Source organism: Heliangelus exortis, chromosome 23, assembly GCF_036169615.1.
Source record: "Heliangelus exortis chromosome 23, bHelExo1.hap1, whole genome shotgun sequence".
Classification (NCBI taxonomy): Eukaryota; Metazoa; Chordata; class Aves; order Apodiformes; family Trochilidae; genus Heliangelus; species Heliangelus exortis.
In genome coordinates, this window is record NC_092444.1 from 3,033,140 (window position 1) to 3,054,457 (window position 21,318).

At 48.1% G+C, this 21,318-nt stretch overlaps 1 protein-coding gene across 6 annotated transcripts in view; it reads left to right on the top strand.

Annotated features, from left to right (window-relative positions):
* The window catches only part of PAX7 (paired box 7), a 101,389-nt gene extending 87,360 nt beyond the window's left edge, over positions 1-14,029 (top strand). For all 6 annotated transcript variants that reach the window (XM_071766721.1, XM_071766722.1, XM_071766718.1 and 3 more), the window contains 2 exons: positions 8,873-9,119; positions 13,313-14,029. In XM_071766721.1, the coding sequence (XP_071622822.1) occupies positions 8,873-9,119; positions 13,313-13,428 (363 nt within the window). In that variant the 3' untranslated portion in view covers positions 13,429-14,029. The remainder of the gene's footprint in view (positions 1-8,872; positions 9,120-13,312) is intronic.
* Positions 14,030-21,318: the final 7,289 nt, after the last annotated feature.

Sequence of the window (21,318 nt, forward strand, 5' to 3'; positions counted from 1 at the left end):
CTGGAGGCATTGGCTTTGCTTAACTGGTGTATCTTACACTGCAGTTAAGCTGGACCTTAACTGATTACAGCCCTTGATTGATCAGAGAAAGAAGGAGGGGAAGAGAAAGAGGAGTCCTGGAGCAGATACGGGGGGACTATCAGTGCACCGAGCAGCTTCGCCTGCGGCTGGGATATGGCACTCGGGGGATGCTTTGTAGTGCAGCTCCTTTCACATTTACAGAGGCTCCCCTCCACTCTCCAAAAAGAGAGAAAGAGAGAGAGAGAAAAGCAGGCGAGGGGAGGGGGGCATGGAGGGGACTCAAAGGATCTCAGGAAATCTTGTTTGGAAGCAGTAAGTCAGCACCCGCACTCCATTACCAGTGTCCGCGGGGGGTGTGGTAGTGAGCGAGCAGCCTAGCTGGGAAATGGGGGGAAAAAAAAAGACAAGAAAATGAAGGAGAGAAATGGAAAGGGAGAGGAGGGGAAGAGGAGACCTTTCCGTGAATTTTGGTTTGTCTTTGTGTAGCCGGTAGAGGAGAGGAATGAGAGAAGTTCGGAAAACAGTTGGAATTTGCTGAGGTGTTGCTGTGCTGGGTGATCTCCCCACCCTGTCTTTATTCACATGGATTATTGCATGTGCCTCTGCACAGCAATAGATTTAAGGCTAAATTTTTTGTGTATTTGTTTATTTCTTGGTATTTTGAATCTCTTCCTAAAGCCCTTTTTGTTCCCTGCCTGCCATCAGCATGTCTGAGCTCACCCAAGAATGGATGAGGAGGTGCAGAATGAAAAAACACAAGCAGTCACCAATCCGGCTTTGTTCCAAACCCAAACCTAACCTGAGTCCTTCTGCCTGATGGGAAATGTTTAGGAATTGCAGTTTTCCATAGTTGTGCCTTTCTGTTTTCTCCTTCTAGATGATTTTGTGAGTTCCAAAATACCACAAGCAAGATTCTTCTTCCTGCAGTTAATACCCTGTAGAAAGTTGCCTGGAGATGCTCTGTATCTCTGCAGAGGGAATTTTTTTTTCCAGGGAAACTTTCCTTTCCAATATATTCACTTGTCTTTCACAGAGAAATGTATTCATGGGAAAAACCAGCACCAGAGTGGAGTTTGTCTGTGGTGGCTTCTCTTAATGCAGTCCACTGCCTGGAAGTAAGAAGGATGAGGTGGCTCCGTTTGCCAACCAGAACATCTGGGAAGCATTGGCCTTCTTTTGTTTTTTTCTATATAAAATGTCTTAGCAATTCCAATTAAATCAGGAAAAAACACCTTGCACTTGGGTGACACAAGGTGAATAATGATGGTGATGGTCAGTTGGTAAAGCACAAAGTGCCCATTTTCAGAGGCGAGACACTCAGCAGTGCATGAAAATCAGACCCTTTGACACTTGGAGGATGGCAAAGCATTGCTCAGCCTTTTGGCTCCGGTCTGTCCCATTTCTGGAAGGGTTGAACTCATGTAATTTGATTTTGCATATTTGACAGTGATACCTGGAGAACTGGGACACCCCCTTTACTTAAAACAGCCCCCACAGGCATCTCTTTTTTTTTTTCCCCTTCTCTACTAACCCAGACTACCAAAACCTTTGCCATCTGCTGTTATCTAAGTGCCAGTAGAGATTGGTGCCCCAACACCAGGGATAGTGGCTCATGGGTTTAGATCAAGCACTTTTTGATGTAATTCCCATTCCCAGTGATGCCTCCCCCTATTCTCCTCCAAATTCCCCTTCTCCCACAGGATTTCTCAGAGCCCTTACTGGATGTATAACTCTGTGGTGCTTCCAATTTCTTTAGGGTGTTCCCACTGCAGGAATAGCCCACTTCTCTTTCCCAAGCCATCCAGATTTAAGCAATTTTTCTTACCCTTACAGCTAAGACCTTCCCCTTCTTTTGTGTAGCTTAGAAACTTTTCTTTAGACCTTCTCCATAATTTGTACATCTCTACAGAAGCAGGGTGCCCAAAACAAGATGCAGTGCTCCAGGTGGAACCTCACCATAGCCTTGAACAATCAGGTAATAACTTCCCATCGCCTTTTTTTTCTAATCCTCCCCTCGTGCAGCCTGCATTGGTCTGCTTTGCTGCAGCTCACCATTGTATCCCCAGCTCCATCTCATCCCCAGCATCTCCCCAAGCCCTCTCCATCATCAGTGTGTGGCAGTTTTTCATCTGTCAAGTGCCCAGGGTCATTTTAGGACACAAACACTCATTTCCATTTCACCCGCTGTGTCCCAGACCGCTCCTCGATGGTGCTGAAACATCCTTCCGATGTCTTAAGTCACTGAAAGGCACTGATGAGATTTCTGGGTTTATTGCTCACTGCCAAACTGTACCACTGGTCAAGCACAGGCACACAGTAACCATTTCTGACCACTTGAGAGGGATCCGGTATGATCTGTCCCATCCAGAGCAGGAAGGATTCAGGCACACAGTGTTCTCTGCCCAGCTCTGCTTCTGACACACTTGGGAAAGGAATTCCACTGCCCTCCACGAGTTTTCCAGTGGGGTGGGGAAGGTTATGAGAATGAGACATCACTGCTGTTCAGCAGCAGCAGCCCTGGAGTCCTTCTGTAGCAGGGAGGCTCTGTGAGATATGTCAGGTTGTATTCCTAACACTGCATCACCAGGGAGGGGCTGAGGATGGGTTAGAAATACCTGGCTTGATGAGGCACTGGAGCACCAGGTTCCTTACACTTGAACTCAATAGAAGTAGAAAGTTAAGTCACCTGCTCATTTATGCTGGTGTGAATCCAGACCTTGCTGGAAGTCAGTGAAGTTATCCCTAAGGAAGGTTAATGAGAAGTTTGCTCCCCAGGCTCTAAAATTTAGTTGGAAATCCCACTAGGTGGATGGGACTGAAATTTCCTGGATCAGACATTTTCAAAGTGAAAGAAGTGTGAAACACTCTGGATCCTTGGCTTGATCACAAAATCAGATTTAATGGGTGTACTTACTTTGGTACATTGGGCTGCAGCTCAGCAGGGCTGAGTGATTTAGAAAATATTCAAAATTAATTGCTTGGCTTTGTTAGAGTAATGTTAGTGATTGCTATGTAAGTCATTTTAGTCCTACCTAGGGGTATATTTGCATATATTTCTCCTCCTTTCAAATGAAGATCTTTGGGGGAAACTGTATTTATCTCCTCCCAACTCTTTCTTTGGCTTTCAGTAGTCCTACAGTCACCTCTTCATTATGTTTCCACTCAATGTGTATATAGAGTAATCAAGTCTTCCTCTTCCCACCAAGTGAAAATGAATCCAGAGAGATCAAAAAGCATTAGTATGAGAAAGAGTTGCCTTCTGCAAGGGAGAAGGAGAAGATTAGCTGAACAAGCTGCAACATAAAGATGGAAAAGATTAAGCTGGATCTCCTCTGAGTAGCTAAGGACAGTTTGGAGGACAGATCATGACCTGCCCAGAGCAGAAGCTGAATCAACCACAAATGGCAGAGACCAAGCCCTCCTGGAGGAACTCAGAGTCAGTCCTGAGCTTGGTCCATGTCATCAGTAGATCCATAAAGTCCAGCATGTTTCCTTCCCACCGCGGTCATCAGCCCCTGCCAGGCTTTCCATGCCCAAGGAGGAGCTGTAAATGCTGACACCCCAGAAGCTGAAACCAAGAGATTTCAGCCTAGAAACAGATTCTTCACAAGAGAGAATTTCCTAGTGCTCTTTGCCTGATTTACTATCAGATATTCCAACCAATCACATTTCCAGCCTCTCCCAGAGAGAAAGGATTCCTACCCATCAGCCACAGCCTCAGCAATGCTACCCACTGCCAAGAGACCCTTCCTCTGATTTTCCCTTTCCCATTGCTGCCTGCTCTTCAGTTTGCATTCCTTTGGGACTTCCTGGCAGCTTCTTTGGAGTTAACACCCTTCAGATAGTCACAGATCATTACATCTTCCCTTTAGTCACAACTCAGCCAGGCTCAGCACTTTCTAGATGCAGCATTTTCCGAAGGCAGCCTCTGATTTTGGATGCTTTGCTCTGTGTCAAATCAGGTGCCCAGAAATGAAGCACCTGAGAAGCTCTGGGAAGCTCTGGTGGCAGACTCCTGCCTCCCTGTCCTTTTGTTTCCTTGGGTTTCATCTCCTTCAACCACTTGCTCATCATCCTGCTCACAGGACAGGGTAGCATCACCAGAGCAGATCTAAAGCCTCCTGTGTCCCAGGCCTGATGGCTCCATCTGAACAAGCCTAAATCAGGTTGCTAACACAGGGCAGGAGGGATGGGGGCTCTGGGGCTGTGTGGTCTCTCAGTATTTCCCTTTAGAGCTCCTGAACACAGGGACCAGTGAGGTCCAGCAGCCCCTCTGTAGGGGAAAGGATTTGTTAGGAAACTTACCTACTGCCCTCCCTTTCCTCTCCCTGAATCACAGAATCATTCTGGTTGGAAAAGATTATCAAGTCCAACCATAACCTCACTCTACCAACCATTAACCCAACTCTGCCAAGTCCAGATCCCTCAGCACCACATCTACCCAGCTTTTCAGCACCTCCAGGGATGAGGATTCAGCTGTCTCCATCACGTGCTCACACACTTCTCTATCAAATCCCTATCTCTCCCTATGGCTTGTCTGCCCCTCAAGCCTCTTCTGCCCCCCCAGCACACCCAACTGTCCCCCCCAACCCTAAAATCTGAAGTCCTGATTGCACAGATTGAAGGTCCTAATTGCACTTCCCCTTCCAAAGCCGCATTCGTTTATCATAAAGGGTGCACATTTCCCCTGCTACAGTTTCCACGGCCAGAGGCCCTGAGGGCCAGCTCAGAAATGGAGGGAATTAATTACATTTTTTTAACTCCCCTTCTTTTAAAGTATGGGAGAGAGTGATGAAACGTCCTGGGGGGGGTGGGGGGTGGGTGGAAATGGGGGGAAAGCTGCAGAGATGAGGGTGGGGAGGAAGGCAGCAGCAGGAGAGAAGGCTGGGAGGGGACTACAACTGGCTCTTTCATCCAGGAGGGTCTTTATGTATCAACCTGGGTCTCCCCAACACATCAAGACCCTCTACCCTCTCTCCCCCATGAGAGATGACCTCAGGCTGGGCAGAAACAAGGCTGAAGGCTCTTAGCACCGTGGCTGTTACTGACTTACCCCAAAGTGTGAGCCCACACCATGCCTGTGACTGATCTGGGACAGCAGGAAAGGGAAAGGAGAGGGGGGAAAGGGAGACAAGTGATGAGAGGAGGGGAAAGGGAAGGCTGTCAGTCACTGTGATGGACAGGGAGCAGATTTCCCTCCAGATAAAACTTTACAGGTGTGAAGTGGGTATTGATTTTTAGTTAGGGATGATAATGCACCAAGAAGTAATAAATTATAAGAAAGCAAGGTCAGAAAGAAAAGGGAAAAGGACTTTGCATTCTTGAGGAGGAGACTCCTCCAGATGCCCCAGACTTTCCTAAGTCCAAAAGTTGCCTGAAAAATGAATTTATCCAGTGAAACAAGAAGCCAAATAATGCCAGCCTGCCAAAGCTAGAGGGCTTGTGTAGGGTTATCCGTGCTGGGTGGCTGCGGAGTGAGGAGGGAATAGAAATCTGCAGCTCACTCTTGTTTCTAACATCTTCGTGTCCTGGGGTGAGGCAGATCGGATGCTGTCCTCTGATAAGCCTGTGCAAGCCAAGTCTCAGGGGATCTCAGCCCCAAATTGCTCTCAGCATGCTTGGAAAAGGCAGACACTTCCCACGGTCAGTGGTGCTGAAGAGGAAGCAGAGATCTTTGGGGCTCCTGGCTCAGCTGAACCCCACAGCCTCTGTCAGGGTTCATCTGCAGCACCCACGGGAGCACCCAGCAGGGATGTGGATCTCAAAGCCGCCTTCCAGCATCTCCCCTCTCCAACCTCCAGACAGTTACCTATCCGTGTACTGACCTGGCATCCTGTTGGAATATTGACCTCCTTATGTTCCACCATGAATTTCCAGGGGGAAATTCATCCTGTCTTCCTTCAGAAAGGGGTCTTAGGATGGGATGAATTGCCCTTCAGCAGTGTCAGTCTCTCTGTGGAGGGATTCTAGAGGATTAGCAAAGACTGGAACTGTAACTTTCCATGGATAAGGTTAGCTGAGTCCAGTCCTGGCTTCAGTGACTTGTACGAGCCCTTGTGTGTCGGTAGCAGGGCTGGGATTAGAAATCACATCTTGAGACTGACTGATTAAAGCCAATAACTGTCTTTAGTAGGACTTGTGCAAGTGTCTTCTCCAGTCTCAGCTCCTCTGAATCTGAAGAGTGTGAATCTGGGTTTCATTTACCAACACTGCTTTACATCCCCCTTCCTTTTTAAAAGGGCCTTAGGGAAGTGTTAATATGACTTCTGCTTGCTTGAAGAGCCTTTTATTTTCTCTGAGTAATATAAAGCAGCTGACTCTTTTGGGGAGATGGCCAGGAGGGAGAGCACTAGCAAACCCTCTGCTCTGGGGGTGGTTGCAGTTGCCCTTCAGTTTACAGCCCACAATTTCTTTTCTGCACCTGCAGAGCTCTGCTGAGCAGGCAGCAAGGCTGCAGTCAGGCAAAAGAACCCAGCTCTGGGCTGCCTGAGCTGGAGCTTTCCCAAAGGAACTCGTAATTCAGGTGTCTGTGTTTTCACACATGCAGGAAGGATGTTTATTGTTTTAAACATCTGATTCTGTTTGTAAATTAAATCCAATAATGCCTCGTGGCTGCTGTGTACACAAGTGCCCTGGGTGTCCATGGGGGTGCTGACACCTATAGCTGAGGTGATGTTGGAGCTGCAGCCAGAGGGATGGAGGGGCAGAGAAGGAGGATTTGTGTTTGAGCCAGATCAAAGTTCGTGGCCTGGCTTCAGTGGGAGGTTACAAATAACTTTGCATCTGGAAAACCAGGCTGCACTCCTGTGAGTTCCCCCACCACGTAAGCCTTGAGGCAGAGGGGTTACATCCCCACAGAAAAGCATGGAGCCCTCTTCTCACATTAATCCACTCTGTCTTGCATACCTAAATGCAATTTCCTTTCTTCATCCCCCTGTCTTTCAGTCTTTGGGCTGTCATAGGGCAAGGAGCTCCATGGGCACATACTGCACAGTATTATGGCTGAACAACTTCATCTAGGTACCTCCAGGCTTAATCACTGTGATTAAGCAGCTCTGCCTGGAGGGTCTGGAGAACTGGAGGTAATTTAGGCTCTGTCTGCAGTTTTGTCTGCCCTGTGGTGTAGAGACAGATAATCTAGGTTTAACTTTTAGGGACCAGCAGCAAACTAGAAGCTCAGTGCAGGCTAAAAACCCCGAAGGAGGAGAGGGTAAATGAACCCTGTCTGAGGTCTGTGCTGCTGTCACTGCTCTGCTTTTGCTTATCTTGCTCAAAGCTCCTTCTTCACCGCAGACAAACCCAGTGGTCGGGGTTAGATTGATTTTCCAGGCTTTTTAACTAACCCCCTCCTCGGTACCTCCCCTCTGCAGGGGGTCTCTGCTCCCAAATTCCCCATCCAGACAAATGCCTGAGAAGGATCTCAGGCCGGCTGAGATCACAACGGGAGAAAACATCTTTGCAAGGCTCCTGAATCCTTCCGGGGGGAGGAGAAGCTTTAGAAAGCACAGAGCAACACAGAGTCGGTCATTCAGGCGGAGCTCGGGCAGCAAGGTGAAGGAGGAGGGGACAGGGAAGGTGTCGGGGTGAGCAGGAAGGGGACACACCGCTCAATACAACCCCTCTTGTGTCCTTCCAGTCAATGTAACCTCCGCACAATAGCTCACCAGGCCGCTGCTGGGGGATAAAGGGCTCATTTTACCACTTGCCAGGCTCCAAATATTTCCAATTTGCCACTTTAATTGATGTCAATAAGGTTATGCTAAATTCGGAGATTTTCAAGCGCTCGGCATCTGAGCGCCGGGCTGGCCCCCCGGGGTGATGCTTGGCCCCTTCCCCTCTGCTCCTCCCCAGCACAAATAGAGCCAGGGACAGCCTGGGGGGGGCGGGGGCTGAGATCAACCGAGAGGCTTCAGGAGCTCCCGACCTTCCCTCCCCACCGCCCTGCTCCTGCAAACTCTTTTCACTCTTCACTCGGCAGCCCTGGGGGTTATTTTGCTGATTGCAGAAGGCAATTGCATTAAAGGCTGAGCGGGATCACGGGCCTTGGGTGATGGCCTGTAGGCAGCAGCTTACCCCAAACTCACCCACAGGAACAAATCTGGCTTTTTTTTCTGCAACAGAATTAAAAAAAAATAAAATAAATAAAAAAAATATCCTAAGTTCATCTGTTCATGCAGGTCTCAAAACAGGACGATAGCTCATGTGCAAATTTAATTACATTTTTAAACCAAGCACTATGCTGAAATGATCCAAATCAGGACCTGTTGTCCTTTGGCATTGCAGGGTGAAGAAAACTTCAATGTTTCAGTCCCCAAAGCTGAATCTGCATCACAGCCAGGAAGGGTCTGTGTCTGGTTCGGTTGGGGACCTTTGTGAACCAAGCTCCACTGAGGCAGAGGGCTGTCTCCTCTCCTTTTTGAAAAGATGGATTTTTACTCCCTTTCTCACATGTCTCCTCTTCTGTGAGGGCTGTGTGTAGGAAGGGAGAGGGTGCTTGCTCATGGCAGTGTGTGGAGCAGCTCTCCCAGGTTTATTCCTCTCTCTGGTGTTGATTCTGAGCAGCACAGCTAATGCTCTTGGCAGGTCAGCCAAAAGAGATCAAGTGTGTGGTGAAGGGACTTCTCAATTATCCCTATAAAGGTCTTTCAAATCAACCTTTAGACACAAAGGAACCAACAGGGGGGTCTGTCTGTTCTTATTTGGTGGAAGAAGACCTTAATTCTCCAGCCTGGCCCAACCTCTATTGATATTATCTATGATACTGATAGACCACCGCTGTATGTAGGTTGTTCTTCCCTGATTTGCACACACCCTTTCTCCTCTGGACGTGTTGTCTCCTGTCTTTCTCCAGGTGATGAGCATCCTGAGTAACCCCAGCGGGGTTCCTCCTCAACCCCAGGCTGACTTCTCCATCTCTCCTCTTCATGGTGGCTTGGACACCACCAACTCCATCTCTGCCAGCTGCAGCCAGCGGAGTGACTCCATCAAATCCGTGGACAGCCTCCCAACTTCCCAGTCCTACTGTCCTCCCACCTACAGCACCACCAGTTACAGTGTGGACCCAGTGGCTGGCTACCAGTATGGACAGTATGGACAAAGTAAGTGCACTGGTATTATTCCCCCTGCACAGGGAATGGGAGGAGAGAGGGAGGGACTGTAAGAAGGCATGGATATTGTATTAGAAGGCATTCCCATGGAAGTTTGTCCATCCAGAGAGAAAAAGGGAATTTGCTCACCAGAGCAAGCTGCAGGTTGCTCCACACAGGCTCCCCAATGCCTTTGCAGTCCAGTTCAAAAGTCCCAATTGAAATATTTTAGGTAAATGAGTTCTATCAGAAAAGGACAACTTCCAGGCCTCTTTCCTTCCCCCCCTCCAATTATTGCTCCTCCAAAACCCCTACAGCATGGTCACCCTGCTCAGCCAAAGGAAAGCTTTGAGGATTTTGGGGGGTTTTCATGCCATCCCTTCATGATGCAGAACTATGTGTCACTTCATATCCCCCACCCTCCCTGAAGTGAGCACTGGGTCCATAGTCAGAGGTTTTGCTACAAAATAAATTAAGCCAATGCCTGTCAACTGGGCCCTGGCTCTGCAAAAGCTGCAGTGAGGCTGGAATTGGAATCCTGAACCTAAATGTCAGAGCCAAAAGGCAAAAGGACCTCTGGAGTGTCTGTTTCTCCTTCAGAAAGCTTGGGTCACAGAACACCAGCCAGCCTGGCAAAGGGCTCACCTGCTGGTGTTAAACTAATAATAAGTGTGGGGTTGTGTGAGAGGGAGCCATGAGGGTTAAAGGTGCATCCTCTTCCTCCGGGAGCACTCCTGCTTGCCCACAGCTTGTCCTCAGTGACCTTTCCTTCCATTTGGCTGTGGCTTTTTATTCCCCTCTCCGTCACAGCCCTTTAATGTCTTTAACTTCTCCAGCTAAATGAGAACCGGCTGTGGCAGCAGACGGGATCAATAGCAGCTTCCCCCCACCCCTCCTTTTTTTGTTTTTCGGGAGTTTGATCTGTGACCCCTTGACCTTCCCCTCGCTTCTGGATGTGAGGCTGGACACACGTGCTATTGATAAAAATCTTAAACAAATTCCAATACCATGTATTTCCAATAAAGATTCCCTTGGGCAAGACGTTAGTCACACCAATGTGTGTAAAAAATAAAATAAGGAGGACGAGCTATGTTTTCTGAGTGAGAGAGACCAGCAAAGGTGGAGGAAAGAGAAAGAAGGGTTTGTCTTAGTTTGCTGCAGGAATTTTTTTTTGGGCCTCTCCTTATGTTGATGAAAAACTGTTCCTGCAGTCTGATTGATGTTGTTTTATTCGCTCTCCTTTGCTGATTTCTGTCATATGGCTCTTTCTGCTAGACACCCAAGTTCAGTACAGAACCCACTGGACTTGGGGCACTTCAGAGCCCACTACTTGTTTGGAGCAGGAATGTTTCCTGGGAACAGTCATGGGAGTCCAGGCTGCCCATGGGCCTGTGCCCTGCATGGTCAGCAGAGTGAGTCCAGATGTGTCCCAGGACAAGAGACACACAGGGAGCTCCTCATGATCCAAGGGCTGGAGCAGCTCTGGAGCCAGGGGGAGAGAGTTGGGGGTGTTCAGGCTGGAGAAGAGAAGGCTGCAATGGGGAGACCTTAGAGCACCTTCCAGTGCCTAAAGGGGCTCCAGGAAAGCTGGGGAGGGACTTGGGACAAGGGCCTGGAGGGATGGGATGAGGGGGAATGGCTTGGAACTGGGAGAGAGAGGGGAGATTGAGGTTGGAGATGGGGAAAAATTGTTTGGGGTGAGGGTGCTGAGCCCCTGGCCCAGGTTTCCCAGAGAAGCTGTGGCTGCCCCATCCCTGGCAGTGCTGAAGGTTGGATGGGGCTTGGAGCACCCTGGGCTGGTGGGAGGTGTCCCTGACCATGGCAGGGGTGGCACTGGATGAGTTTTAAGTTTCTTCTAACCCAAACCATTCTGTGATTTGATGATTCTCTCCATTGGGGTGAAGAAGGTAGGCGAGAAACCATCACACCCCATGCACAGGGCCTCTCCTTCCCAGGGCTGGGAACTGGAGTGACACTTAGTGTGACACCAAGCCCTACTGCCAGAGTCAGTGCCCTGCGTGGCAGATGCAGGTCAAACCATTTGTAGCTGTTCTAAGGTAGCATCTACATCAGGCAGCAAATTCTGGCTGTCTGCAGATGTGTGCAGCTGTTTGTATTTACAGACACAGTGTAAGTCACTTCACTGCAAACCTTTCCTAAAATCAATCCCATTTATAATCATCTCTGTGCAAGGGACTAGTTTTCATTGGTAATTAGTCCTGTTATAGAGCAATCACCTACATGAAGTTGATCTTGATATAACAACATTTTTTCTTGTCTCTCATTGCATGTTCTAGTTAGCAGTAACTCCTAATTCCTCCTGCTCTTTAATTCTCCACTTCTTCTTTTCAAATACTGTCTAAATGCTAGTCAGGGTGGGGTGACCTCCACAAGATCTTTATTTATTGAGCTTCAGTTCAAATCATGTGTTTCTTCCTTCTCTGATGCAGCAAAAGAAGTCTCAAACCCCTTTTTTTCCATATTTCTATTATAGTAAAAATGGAGGTTTGTTGTGGTGGGAGCAGGTGATGTATAACAGGGGAAGTAACCAGGGCTTGTAAATAAGAGCATGGCAGCTTTGGCAGACTTTGGACCTGCCCTGCAGAGAATCTCCTGGCTTCCCTCTTTCTTCTTTGTTATAGAAACACAAAACCAGACACAAAACACTTGCTCTCTTACAAAAGCAAATAAACACCCAGAGTAAGTTCTGGTAAGTTTCTCTGCATTAAACCAACAAACCCTATCTTTTGTTTTTGTTTTTTTTTTTTTCCAGAAGGATGGGATTGCCATCAAATTTCCCTTTTGCTGGGTGCTGCCCAGAGTGGGGTGACCATCTCTGACTGTTCCTCCTTTCCCATCTGAATCCACCCAGAGCACAGGTGACAGCAGGCACAGCCCCAGCCACACACACCTAGAGGAGTGTGTCAGAGGGGTGAATTTCCTCTTTACCTCCAGTGTTACCCGAAACACCAGGGAACCAACCTGCTGAAGTCTGGATGAGAGCCCCAGTTTGCAGTCCCACCCTTTGTGCACCCCATAAGCCCAGTGCTGAGCTCCCCCAGTGCCCCAGCACCCACCAGCATGCCAGCTCCGGGTCTCCTTTGGGACTCTGGCACCCAGCAGACCCCACTCCAGCCCCAGATACCTCACCCCATGCCCAACCTGCTCCCTTCCAGCCTGCTGGAGCTTGCAGAGCCCGTGCTGGCCCAGATGGTGAGGAGCAGGGATGCCAGATTCATGTGGTCCTTGCAGTTCCCAAAGGCCAGAGCTGTGTTAATGATGCTGGTGATGGAACGCAGAAGCGTGAAAGGAATTCTAATAGATATGACAAGTCTAATCAGAATTTGTGGCTGGAAGGGACCTCCTCTGGGGCAGGCAGCTGACAAGACGTTGATGGCTGAAATTTGTTTACTCATTGGCACCGATTGTACATCTCCTGCCAGCTCCTTATTAATCTAATTTGAGACATTAAAGCCAGGGAAAGGGAGAGACTTTGACTGAAGCTCAGGTAATGAGCAGTGTCACCATCCTGCCCCAGTCCTCTTCCCCCTCAGACCATGGGATACAGGTTCACACATGGCCTCAGGATCTGTGGCTTCAGTTTCTCACCCAGATGGAGACAAGCAAAGTGGTTTCCCTCAGGAAAAGTGAATGAAGGCAGCAGCAGAACTCCCAGAGATGAGACAGCACCCAGCAGATGAGTCAGACTTGAGCCCTATCCGGACTTAGTGAACTTCAGCTGAAATCTCTGGCATCATTTACACCAGCACCATTGAGGGCAGGAGTTGGCTTTGCCACCATGAAATGACAGAGGAAGGTGAGGCTGGAAGGTTTATCCCACTGGCTTCCTGCTCAGGCTCAGCTTCAGGCAGCTCCCATGGAAACACCATTTTCCATGGCAGAAGTAGAATTTTAGCTCTTTTCAGCAGGTTCACAGGGAGATTCAAGGAGCTGCAGCAGAACACTCTGAGCACCAGCAGCATCTGTCCTGCCAGGTCTTTCTGGCAGAACCATCATCTCTTTGCAGCCTTTCCTAGGAGTGCAGCAGGACCCTTGTGTCTGTGACAACCACCCCACTGGGTGTACGATTCCGTGGGATGTGATGGTTACACCCCCCCCGATGCTGCAAGCTTTTCTGCCACTGAATGTTAATGTGCTGTTTTCTCACCCTCCTGTGTTTTTTGGTTTTTTCCCCTCTTCTTCAGCTGCTGTTGATTATTTGGCCAAGAACGTGAGTCTGTCCACACAGCGCAGGATGAAGCTGGGAGAACATTCAGCTGTCCTGGGGCTCCTACCAGTAGAGACAGGCCAAGCTTACTGAAGAGTCCAACTGTGCCAACAGCCCACTCCAGCAGCTTGGTACCACTGGAGAAAACACCACCAGCCTTCCAGGGATCTGCCTGTACCCGGACCCTACTCCTTCCCAATTCCCTTCCACCTGGCACCAACTTGAGCTGTGAAGGAGATGGGAAAGAGGAGGGGGCTCTCCAAGTATTCAGCTTCTCCCAGAGCACTCTTCTCAGAGGCAAGCTTGCCCTCTGGGACCTGACTCCTCCTGTGGCCAGAGACAACGGGTTGGGTACATTTATTAACCCCAAATTCATGCCCTCCCTCTGACTTACCTGGCCATGGCATTTTGCCCACGCTGAAGGACTTTCTGTTGATCTAGGTAGCTGGCATAGTCAAAGCCAAATTGATCTTTTTTTTTTCCTTCGTAAAAAAAAAAGAAAAAAGAAAAAAAGAAATGTTTCGTTTCTGTTTCCTTTCCTTTCCATTGCTGTAAATTTGGTGAATGTTGTATAGGAAGGAATAACCAAGCTGATCATTAAGGGTGATTCTAAGTCGGGACCACGGAAGACCAATGGACCAAATATAAGGACTTGTTTGGAAAAAAACCAACAAGACAACAACAAACAAACAAACCACAAGCCACAAGGACAAACAAAAAACAATATATTAAGGTGACAGCAAATTTTCTCTCCCCACTCCACCTTTCTTTTCCCACCGATGGCTTCCCAAAGCAGGGCCAAAGCAGCCCAGATTGCTGCTAAGCAGAGGCAGGATGAAAGTTCTTCCAGCCTGGGACTTTTGGAAAGTGTAAATGCAAATTACTGCGCAAGGACTGGAAATGACGGGCACAGGCACGAGCAACATTTACTTTTCCTCCTAGGGACCAATTTAGACCTGAGTAGCACTGAAAAGACAAGGACATCAGATAGCAGCAGATGAGACAGCAAACCTTGGCCTTGCATGCACTGAGGAAGGGATCAGATACACCTGATGGCATCAGAGCTTTTGCCCGTCCAGTCGAGAAGGGTGAGGACTGTCAGTGGCCCTTCTGTCACTCAGTGGGAGAGAAACTGCCCATGAGAGCAGAGACAAGAGAGGGAAGAGTCAGAGGTGTTCATTAGCTGCCTGCTTGGAGGGGTCAGAATGCAAGGTCAGGTTCTTCTACAAGTAAAGGAAAAGGTGATTGTTCTGAAGCTGCCTCTTGCTGAGGGATGGATGTGCCTGTGGAATCAGAGGGGAGGTGACCTGAAGAGATTTTGTTAACAGCAGCTAGGAAGGAAATTGCAACACAGCACCTGCAGGAAAAGATTTACCTTTCCCACAGCATCCTTTGTCCTCTGGCTGCCAGGGGAAACGCTGGCTCCTGCCCATCCTCCTGGCTCTTCCCCGACCTCTCTCATTTCATGTCCTATTCTATACAAGTCCATCCCTCAGTCCCTTCCCTCTGCTTTTCATTGTGGTGGTGGTGGAGCCTCTCTCTGTAAGCCAGATCTTGTTCTCTGGATTTATCACCCCATTTTTCTGTAGCAGACAGTGCTCTTGCTTTTGTATCAGCTCAGGATTCTGCTCATCACACTGCTCAGAGAAAAGCAGCCAACAATAAGAGTTATCACTAAGTCGTGACCCACATGGGGTTTAAAATACTTTCCCTTTTGCATGTGGTGATGATCCTTGATGATTCTTAAGCAGATTTATAATATTAGAGACTTTTTTCACCTCACCTTCCTGTGCTGAGAGGGCTTACTTCAAGAATATGCTGAAATTTGACCTGGAGAGGACAAGGAAAGCTGCTCCTGAGATAACCATTCTGATGCTCAGAGTCTGTGCCAGCCAGTGGCTGACGGGTAAAACCCAAGGACATCAGACAGTGCTTAAGGTCATCCAGAATCTGTTAGGGTTTTAGGATATACTTTCTGGTTTAGATGTCTCCTTCAGGATAATGAGTGTCTGCTTTTGCTGCTGGTAGTAACTGGGGACCATGTGACTGGATGAGTTCTGGTCTAGAATATGCTTTTAGGTTGTTAAAGGAGACAGACACTTGTGCTCTCTTGGGTTGCTGCTGCTTCTTCCCTTCTTAAGTAATCTGATTTTGTTTTTACAGCTGAAACAACATTTTTCTGGGGAACTATCCCCTGCATTGCCCCAACACCATTTATCATGAACCACCAAGCTGCTTTCTCTTGAGCCATGTGGACAAGTACCTGTTCTACCCAAAGCAGAGTTGTGCTCCCTACATTCCTCAGAATCCCATCAGAGCCACATTTAACTTTCCCCAGCTTTGCTTGATGGCTGTGCCAGAGCCTGTACTACATTCCTAAAAGCAGATTGATCCAGCAGCTTGGCTGCTCTGCCTCCCACACCTTCACATGCATCTTTCTGGGCAGATCTCTACAGGGTGACATCTGCTTGGCCATCTCTATCATCTGTCATGCATAAAGCTTCCATCTAGTTGTGAAAGATTTCCCTTGGATCACAAATCTTTTGGAGCACTTGAATCTTTGCATCCTTTCTCAGGGCAATAAAAAGCATTTACAGCTGGGTGGATGGGTGAGGCCAAAGGTTCTGATCTCCTTGAGGTGCCAAGGAGCAGCCAAAATTCCTGGGACCAGCCATATCATCTGAAGCACTCTCCCTGCTTTGCTCCAGTCTGAGACCTCAGAAAGCAACTGATTTATGCACATTTATGTTGTTTGTGCTGTACAGCTGATATAAGGAAGAAATCCCTTTTGAATTCCAGCCCTGGCTTTAAAGTTATTGCCAGTAAGGTTCAGCCACACCTGCACTGGGGGATGGAGGGTGAGCGAGGGTGTCTGTGTCACAGCTTAGGGATGAATGTCTGGGGCAACCCTTTGCATTTACTTTCTCAGTGTCATTCTGAGCTGGCTGCTAAAACACCAGAACACACTATTAAATAATATTTAAGAGGCCAAATGCTGATGATCACCCATTCTGGGAGCACCTTCCCATCCTCATCCCTTTTGCCACTTCATGGTGGAGTTTGCAGGTGGAGATCCTTGACCTTACATCTGCCCCAGACAGTCCCAACCTCTCAGTATCTATACTGAAATTTCTGGCCAAATGCACTCCCAGCTGCCTGCTCAACTAGAAGGAAAGTCTCAGCTGACTGGGAGAGTTGCTCCTGCTCATAAAGCCCTGTCAGCTCTCTCCTCCCCACGTTACCTCTTCCCCTGTACGTGCACCCCCCTCTGCCAAGCCTCCCCTTGAGAACCTCAGCTGAGCTCAGCACAGAGTGCAGGACCCAGAAAATAAAAAAAAAGATGAAAAAGAGGGAGCACCATAGGAACCTGTTTGCCAATTACCTTCACCAGAAAGTCCATGAATACCCGGGCACTGCTGTAAATAGAGTTCTTAGAGAAATATGACAAAAAAACCACCCCATGCTAGTGCAAATAGCTATTCTCTGACCTTTCCCTCGTGGTCGCACTTTGTACATTAGTTGGAAATTTGGTCATGTGCTGTATGTTTATAGAAAGTTGACATTTTTTTATACTAAAAACACAGTGAGTGCCGTGCTAGTTAAAAATAAATAAATAAATAAATAAATGGGGGGGGAGGGAGGGAAAGGGAGGATGAACTGTAGGAATTTGCCTATCATGTGTTTTCAAAATACATTCCAGAATCCTTGGGGTGGGATGGGTTTGATTTGGGGATTTTTAAAAACATTTTTTTTTTGTTCTGTTTTCTTTGTTTTGTTCTAAAGTACGTTCATGTATGAAAGTCAAAGTAATTTTTTTGTTTTGGTTTGGTTTATGGATTGCCAACCTCAGTCCTGCTGAAGAGAGAAACTCGGGGGGTGGGGTGGGATGGGGAGGAGAGAACAGAAGAGAGGGAGGTGCCTTGAAGGTGAAACGAAATCAAGCATGGAAGAGTAGCAATCAAAAGCAGACAAGGGTTGGACAGCAGGACCTGAAGAACGTGTGGTTGTTGTTGTGCTTGCTCAAAGCAGACTGATGAGGACTGAGCAACTCCTGGGGACTCTGAGGCTGCTTGAGAATCCAGAAATCATTCTGCACCTCATCCTAACAAACCACCAAGCCAAGGGACACACTCCAGAGATGTTTTCTCAGGCTGAGATTTCTTCCATGCCTGTAGACAAGAACTGACATCCATGGGGGAAAAGAAGAACCCCAAGTGGCTTTCTTTTACCTCCCCAAGCCCCCTCCACTCCCCTTCACCTTTCAGCACCCTCCTGAGACCACCAAATGGACCTTTCCTCCCTGTGTCCAGTAACTCAGCAGATTGGCTCCTGTCACTCAGAGACTTTGTGTATTTAATGCTTCTAACCCGTCACCCCTAACACCTCCATATAACCCCCCCCTCTTTGGGGAATATCTACATAGCACTATAGGACATTCCTTATCCCTAGTAACTGCAGAGATGTTGCTTCTGTGTTTGCCTCATAGCCATTTTGCTCCACGTGTGTGCCTGGGGTGAGGATGCGTGTGTGCGTGCCTGTGTATATATATAATCACACCATAATTTATTCAGCTATATGGAGTAGTATAGTAGGAAGAGAAAACTGGTATTTGCTTTAACTACCTGCTGCCTGTAGGTGTCTCTCTGTAACTCAGGCATAACTGTTATACATTAAAAGAAAAAAAAAAAAAAAAAAGAAAAAAAGAAAAAAAAAAGGATTAAAAGTGTCTTTGGGTGGCTTGTTTGCTTTACTCACTCCCCAGCCAGCCAAGTGCGAGGGGAGAAGCTGGTAAATGAAAAACCCTCATGTGCAGGGTTTCTGGGGCAAATGTTCTTGCTAAAAAAAAAAAAACCAACAAAAAACCAAAGGAAAAACGCTGGGCTTGGATCCTTAATGAAAACATGGATATAAGCTAGGTAAATAAATAAAGCATTTCTTTTTGCTGTGACTTTTCACAAGGGAAGAACAATTACCTGGCCTGTTGGAAACACAACTGGCTCTTTATACATTCATTTGCCTTCCTTGGGAGGCAATGGGGTGGGACCAGGCTGCTGTGTCAGCCCCTCCCTCTGCAGGCACCTGGAGTTTGTTAAAGGCCAAAGCATGGCATCCACAAGTGGAAAAATGTTTTGAAACTCTACAGAGGAATAGATGGCTCGGGGCTTCAGCAATGGGTAATAAAGCCCTTTGCCCTGAAACAAAGCACTGGATTCAAAAGCTGTTCCCATCTGAAGATGTTTTGGCTCCCTGCAAAATAAGTTGATCACCATCCAAGTTGTGCTGGGTGGATATCTGCATGCAGAAACTGCCCTGCTTAGCGGCTGGCTTTGGTGTTGGGTTTTTTTCTGATTGCCTCTCAGCAGAGGGACCATTCCCTGGTGGCTCAGTGGCTTCCCAAACCCAGCGGTTGCCACTGATGGACCAACTGCACCAGGAGATGCTGCTCCTGTGCTGGGCTTTTGTGAGCACATGAGGCAGCAACCTGCCAGCCTGGAGCCTCCCAGCAGCATCAGAAGGCTCAGCAGAGAGAAAAGGGCTTCAGCATTTGCAAACTCTGCTCACAGGGGTGTTCCACACACCCCTGCACACCCCTGCTCACAGCTAGCTCCAGAGTTCGTCCTTATCAAGCACCCACTGACATTCTCTTTTAGCCACCATCCTTCCCACCTGAGTACTCTGAAGAAATAAATGAGCCAATGCCCAGAGCCCTGGGCTTAGACAGAGATCTTCATTGGAACTTGCCCAGATAATTCACTTTTGGGAGGAAAATGAGGGACACAGGAGCCAGGGGCTGGCCAACCCAGCAGATGGGTTTGCAGGGGCCACGGAGCCCAGGGCTGGGGCACAGAGGAGCTGCACAGACTGAAGCTTTGGTGGTCTCCAAGGGCCTTGATAGGGCCTCCTGGAAAATATGACAGGTCTCCAAACAGGGAAAAGGCTGGAAACCACTGTTCTTGCATGATGCCAAGGGCATCGTGCTGGGAGAAACCCCTCCCCCCCCCCCTTTTTTTTTTTTTTCGGTGGTGACTGTGAAACAGAGAGGTTTGCTTTTGCAAAAGATCCATAAACTGAACTCAGCCCTCAGAGCAGGGCTGGTAGCCCAAGCTTCCTTGCTGCATGCCAGAGGAATTATATTTTGTGCCTTCAAATTTTCCCCACACCAAACCCACCTTAAAGTAAAGTAAAGTCTGCACTTGATTTCCCCCCCAGAGCTTATCTGTTTTGGTGGTGGCTGAGCCCACTGTGCATTTGACCACACTGCCATTTGTAGGAGTAAAAACTGCCATTTTCCAGGAGCCCTAGCCCAGGAAAACGCTATTTCTAGCCACTGCTCTGCTTTTCAAACCTGTGCTGGCCTCCTGCTGCATAGGCACAGCTTTGTGCTTCCTGTCCATCCCTCCCAGTCCTGACTTTGCTCCAGCGATGCTCCCGTTCAGGCTGGGTTCCCGCTGGCCCCGCAGCTGCGTTTCAACACTGCCCTCAGCCGTTCCCTCGGCTCCTCGGCCTCTCCCCGAACCGCTCGAACCTTATCTGAGAAGCGCAGGAGATTTCCCAGGCCTTGCCAGAGCCGATCCATTGCCCTCTGCGAGACATCAAGGGCGTGAGGAATCCCACGGGGGAGCTGCTGGGGCTGCTGCAGCTCCCGCTACAAGTATCACCGGTCAATTATGGCTCTAAGCTGTCGTCAACTTTAATCTGCCGATAAGTCGCTGATAAATCAAATTCGAGTCCATTTGACACCAGCTGCTGCCTTTTTGCCAAGGCCTTGGGTCCTGCCGCGTGGTCCTTGCTGTCCCGGCTCTTTGGACCCGACCCGAGGTGCTGCCCCCCTGCTCCCGATGGGATCTGACTCCATGCGCCTTGCCTTGCTTTTTTATCACGGGGCTGATTTTTTTTTTTTTTTTTCTCTTCATTATTTGGCTTTCACACGTACCCCCTGCAGCTCGGTCCCAGTAACCCCCTGCAGGTCCCAGTAACCCCCCGGGCCATCGCCCCGGTTCTGGCTGCAGCCTCCCCGTATCCCCCCTGCAGATTCCCTGGAGCTCTGGGGTTGGCATCGGGAGAAAGCAGAGGACAGAAAGGCTCCGAGCGAGCAGAGACACAGAGCACGGATAGATCCCTATCTGCCCCAGTCCTATAGATCTGTATCTGTAGTTTCGGAGGGCAGGACCACTTGGCAGCCAAACTAGCTCATTTCTTTTCAATTCTTTAATTGAACACGTTTACATGATTTCCTTGCACATTCCCAGAAAGGTTTTTCTCGGTGGAGATCCGAGGGATTGATAAAAATATTTTAAATACTGAGGTTGTTTCTACTTACTTTCTTTCTCCTATTAGAAGCATGCAATAAAAGAAAGACCTCATAGGGAAGAAAACCATTTATGCCATTCTAATCTGAGATTTGGAACCTTTTTATTCCTTGCAAAACCAAAAAGAAACTGGAATTTTATCCCTTTTTCTTTATTTAAAAAAAAAAAAAAAAAAAAAATAAAAAAAAAAAATTTAAATAATCTGGGAACAGCACTTTATAAGAACAAACTGTTTTGGGAAAAGTTGTTTAAACCAGCTTTATTCTTCCCTCTTTCCGATGATGTTACCTTTTCCAGCATTGCTGTAACATTGTGGTTTCAGAAGCTTTTTTACAAACAGATGAAGGTTGAGTGATATATGCAGAATCACATTGGTTTAAGTCTTTGAATTGAGTCTGAGTCTCAACTGATCAGGCCCCAGATCTCAGCTTTGGGGATCAAGATTAGACAAAAGGGAGGCAAAAAGCCCAGCCCTGCCTGCTGTGAATGCCCTGAGACGTTCTGGTGGGGTTTAGTACTCTCTTTGGTATTTTTTTTAATACATTTATGCCAAAAATAAGTTCTGAAAGTATGATCCAGGGACCAGGACAGTGTGGACGTGATGCCTAATTTAGGAAAGTCCCAGGGGTAATGTCAAGGATGTGCCCAGCACTTTGCTCTCTGTCTCACTCTG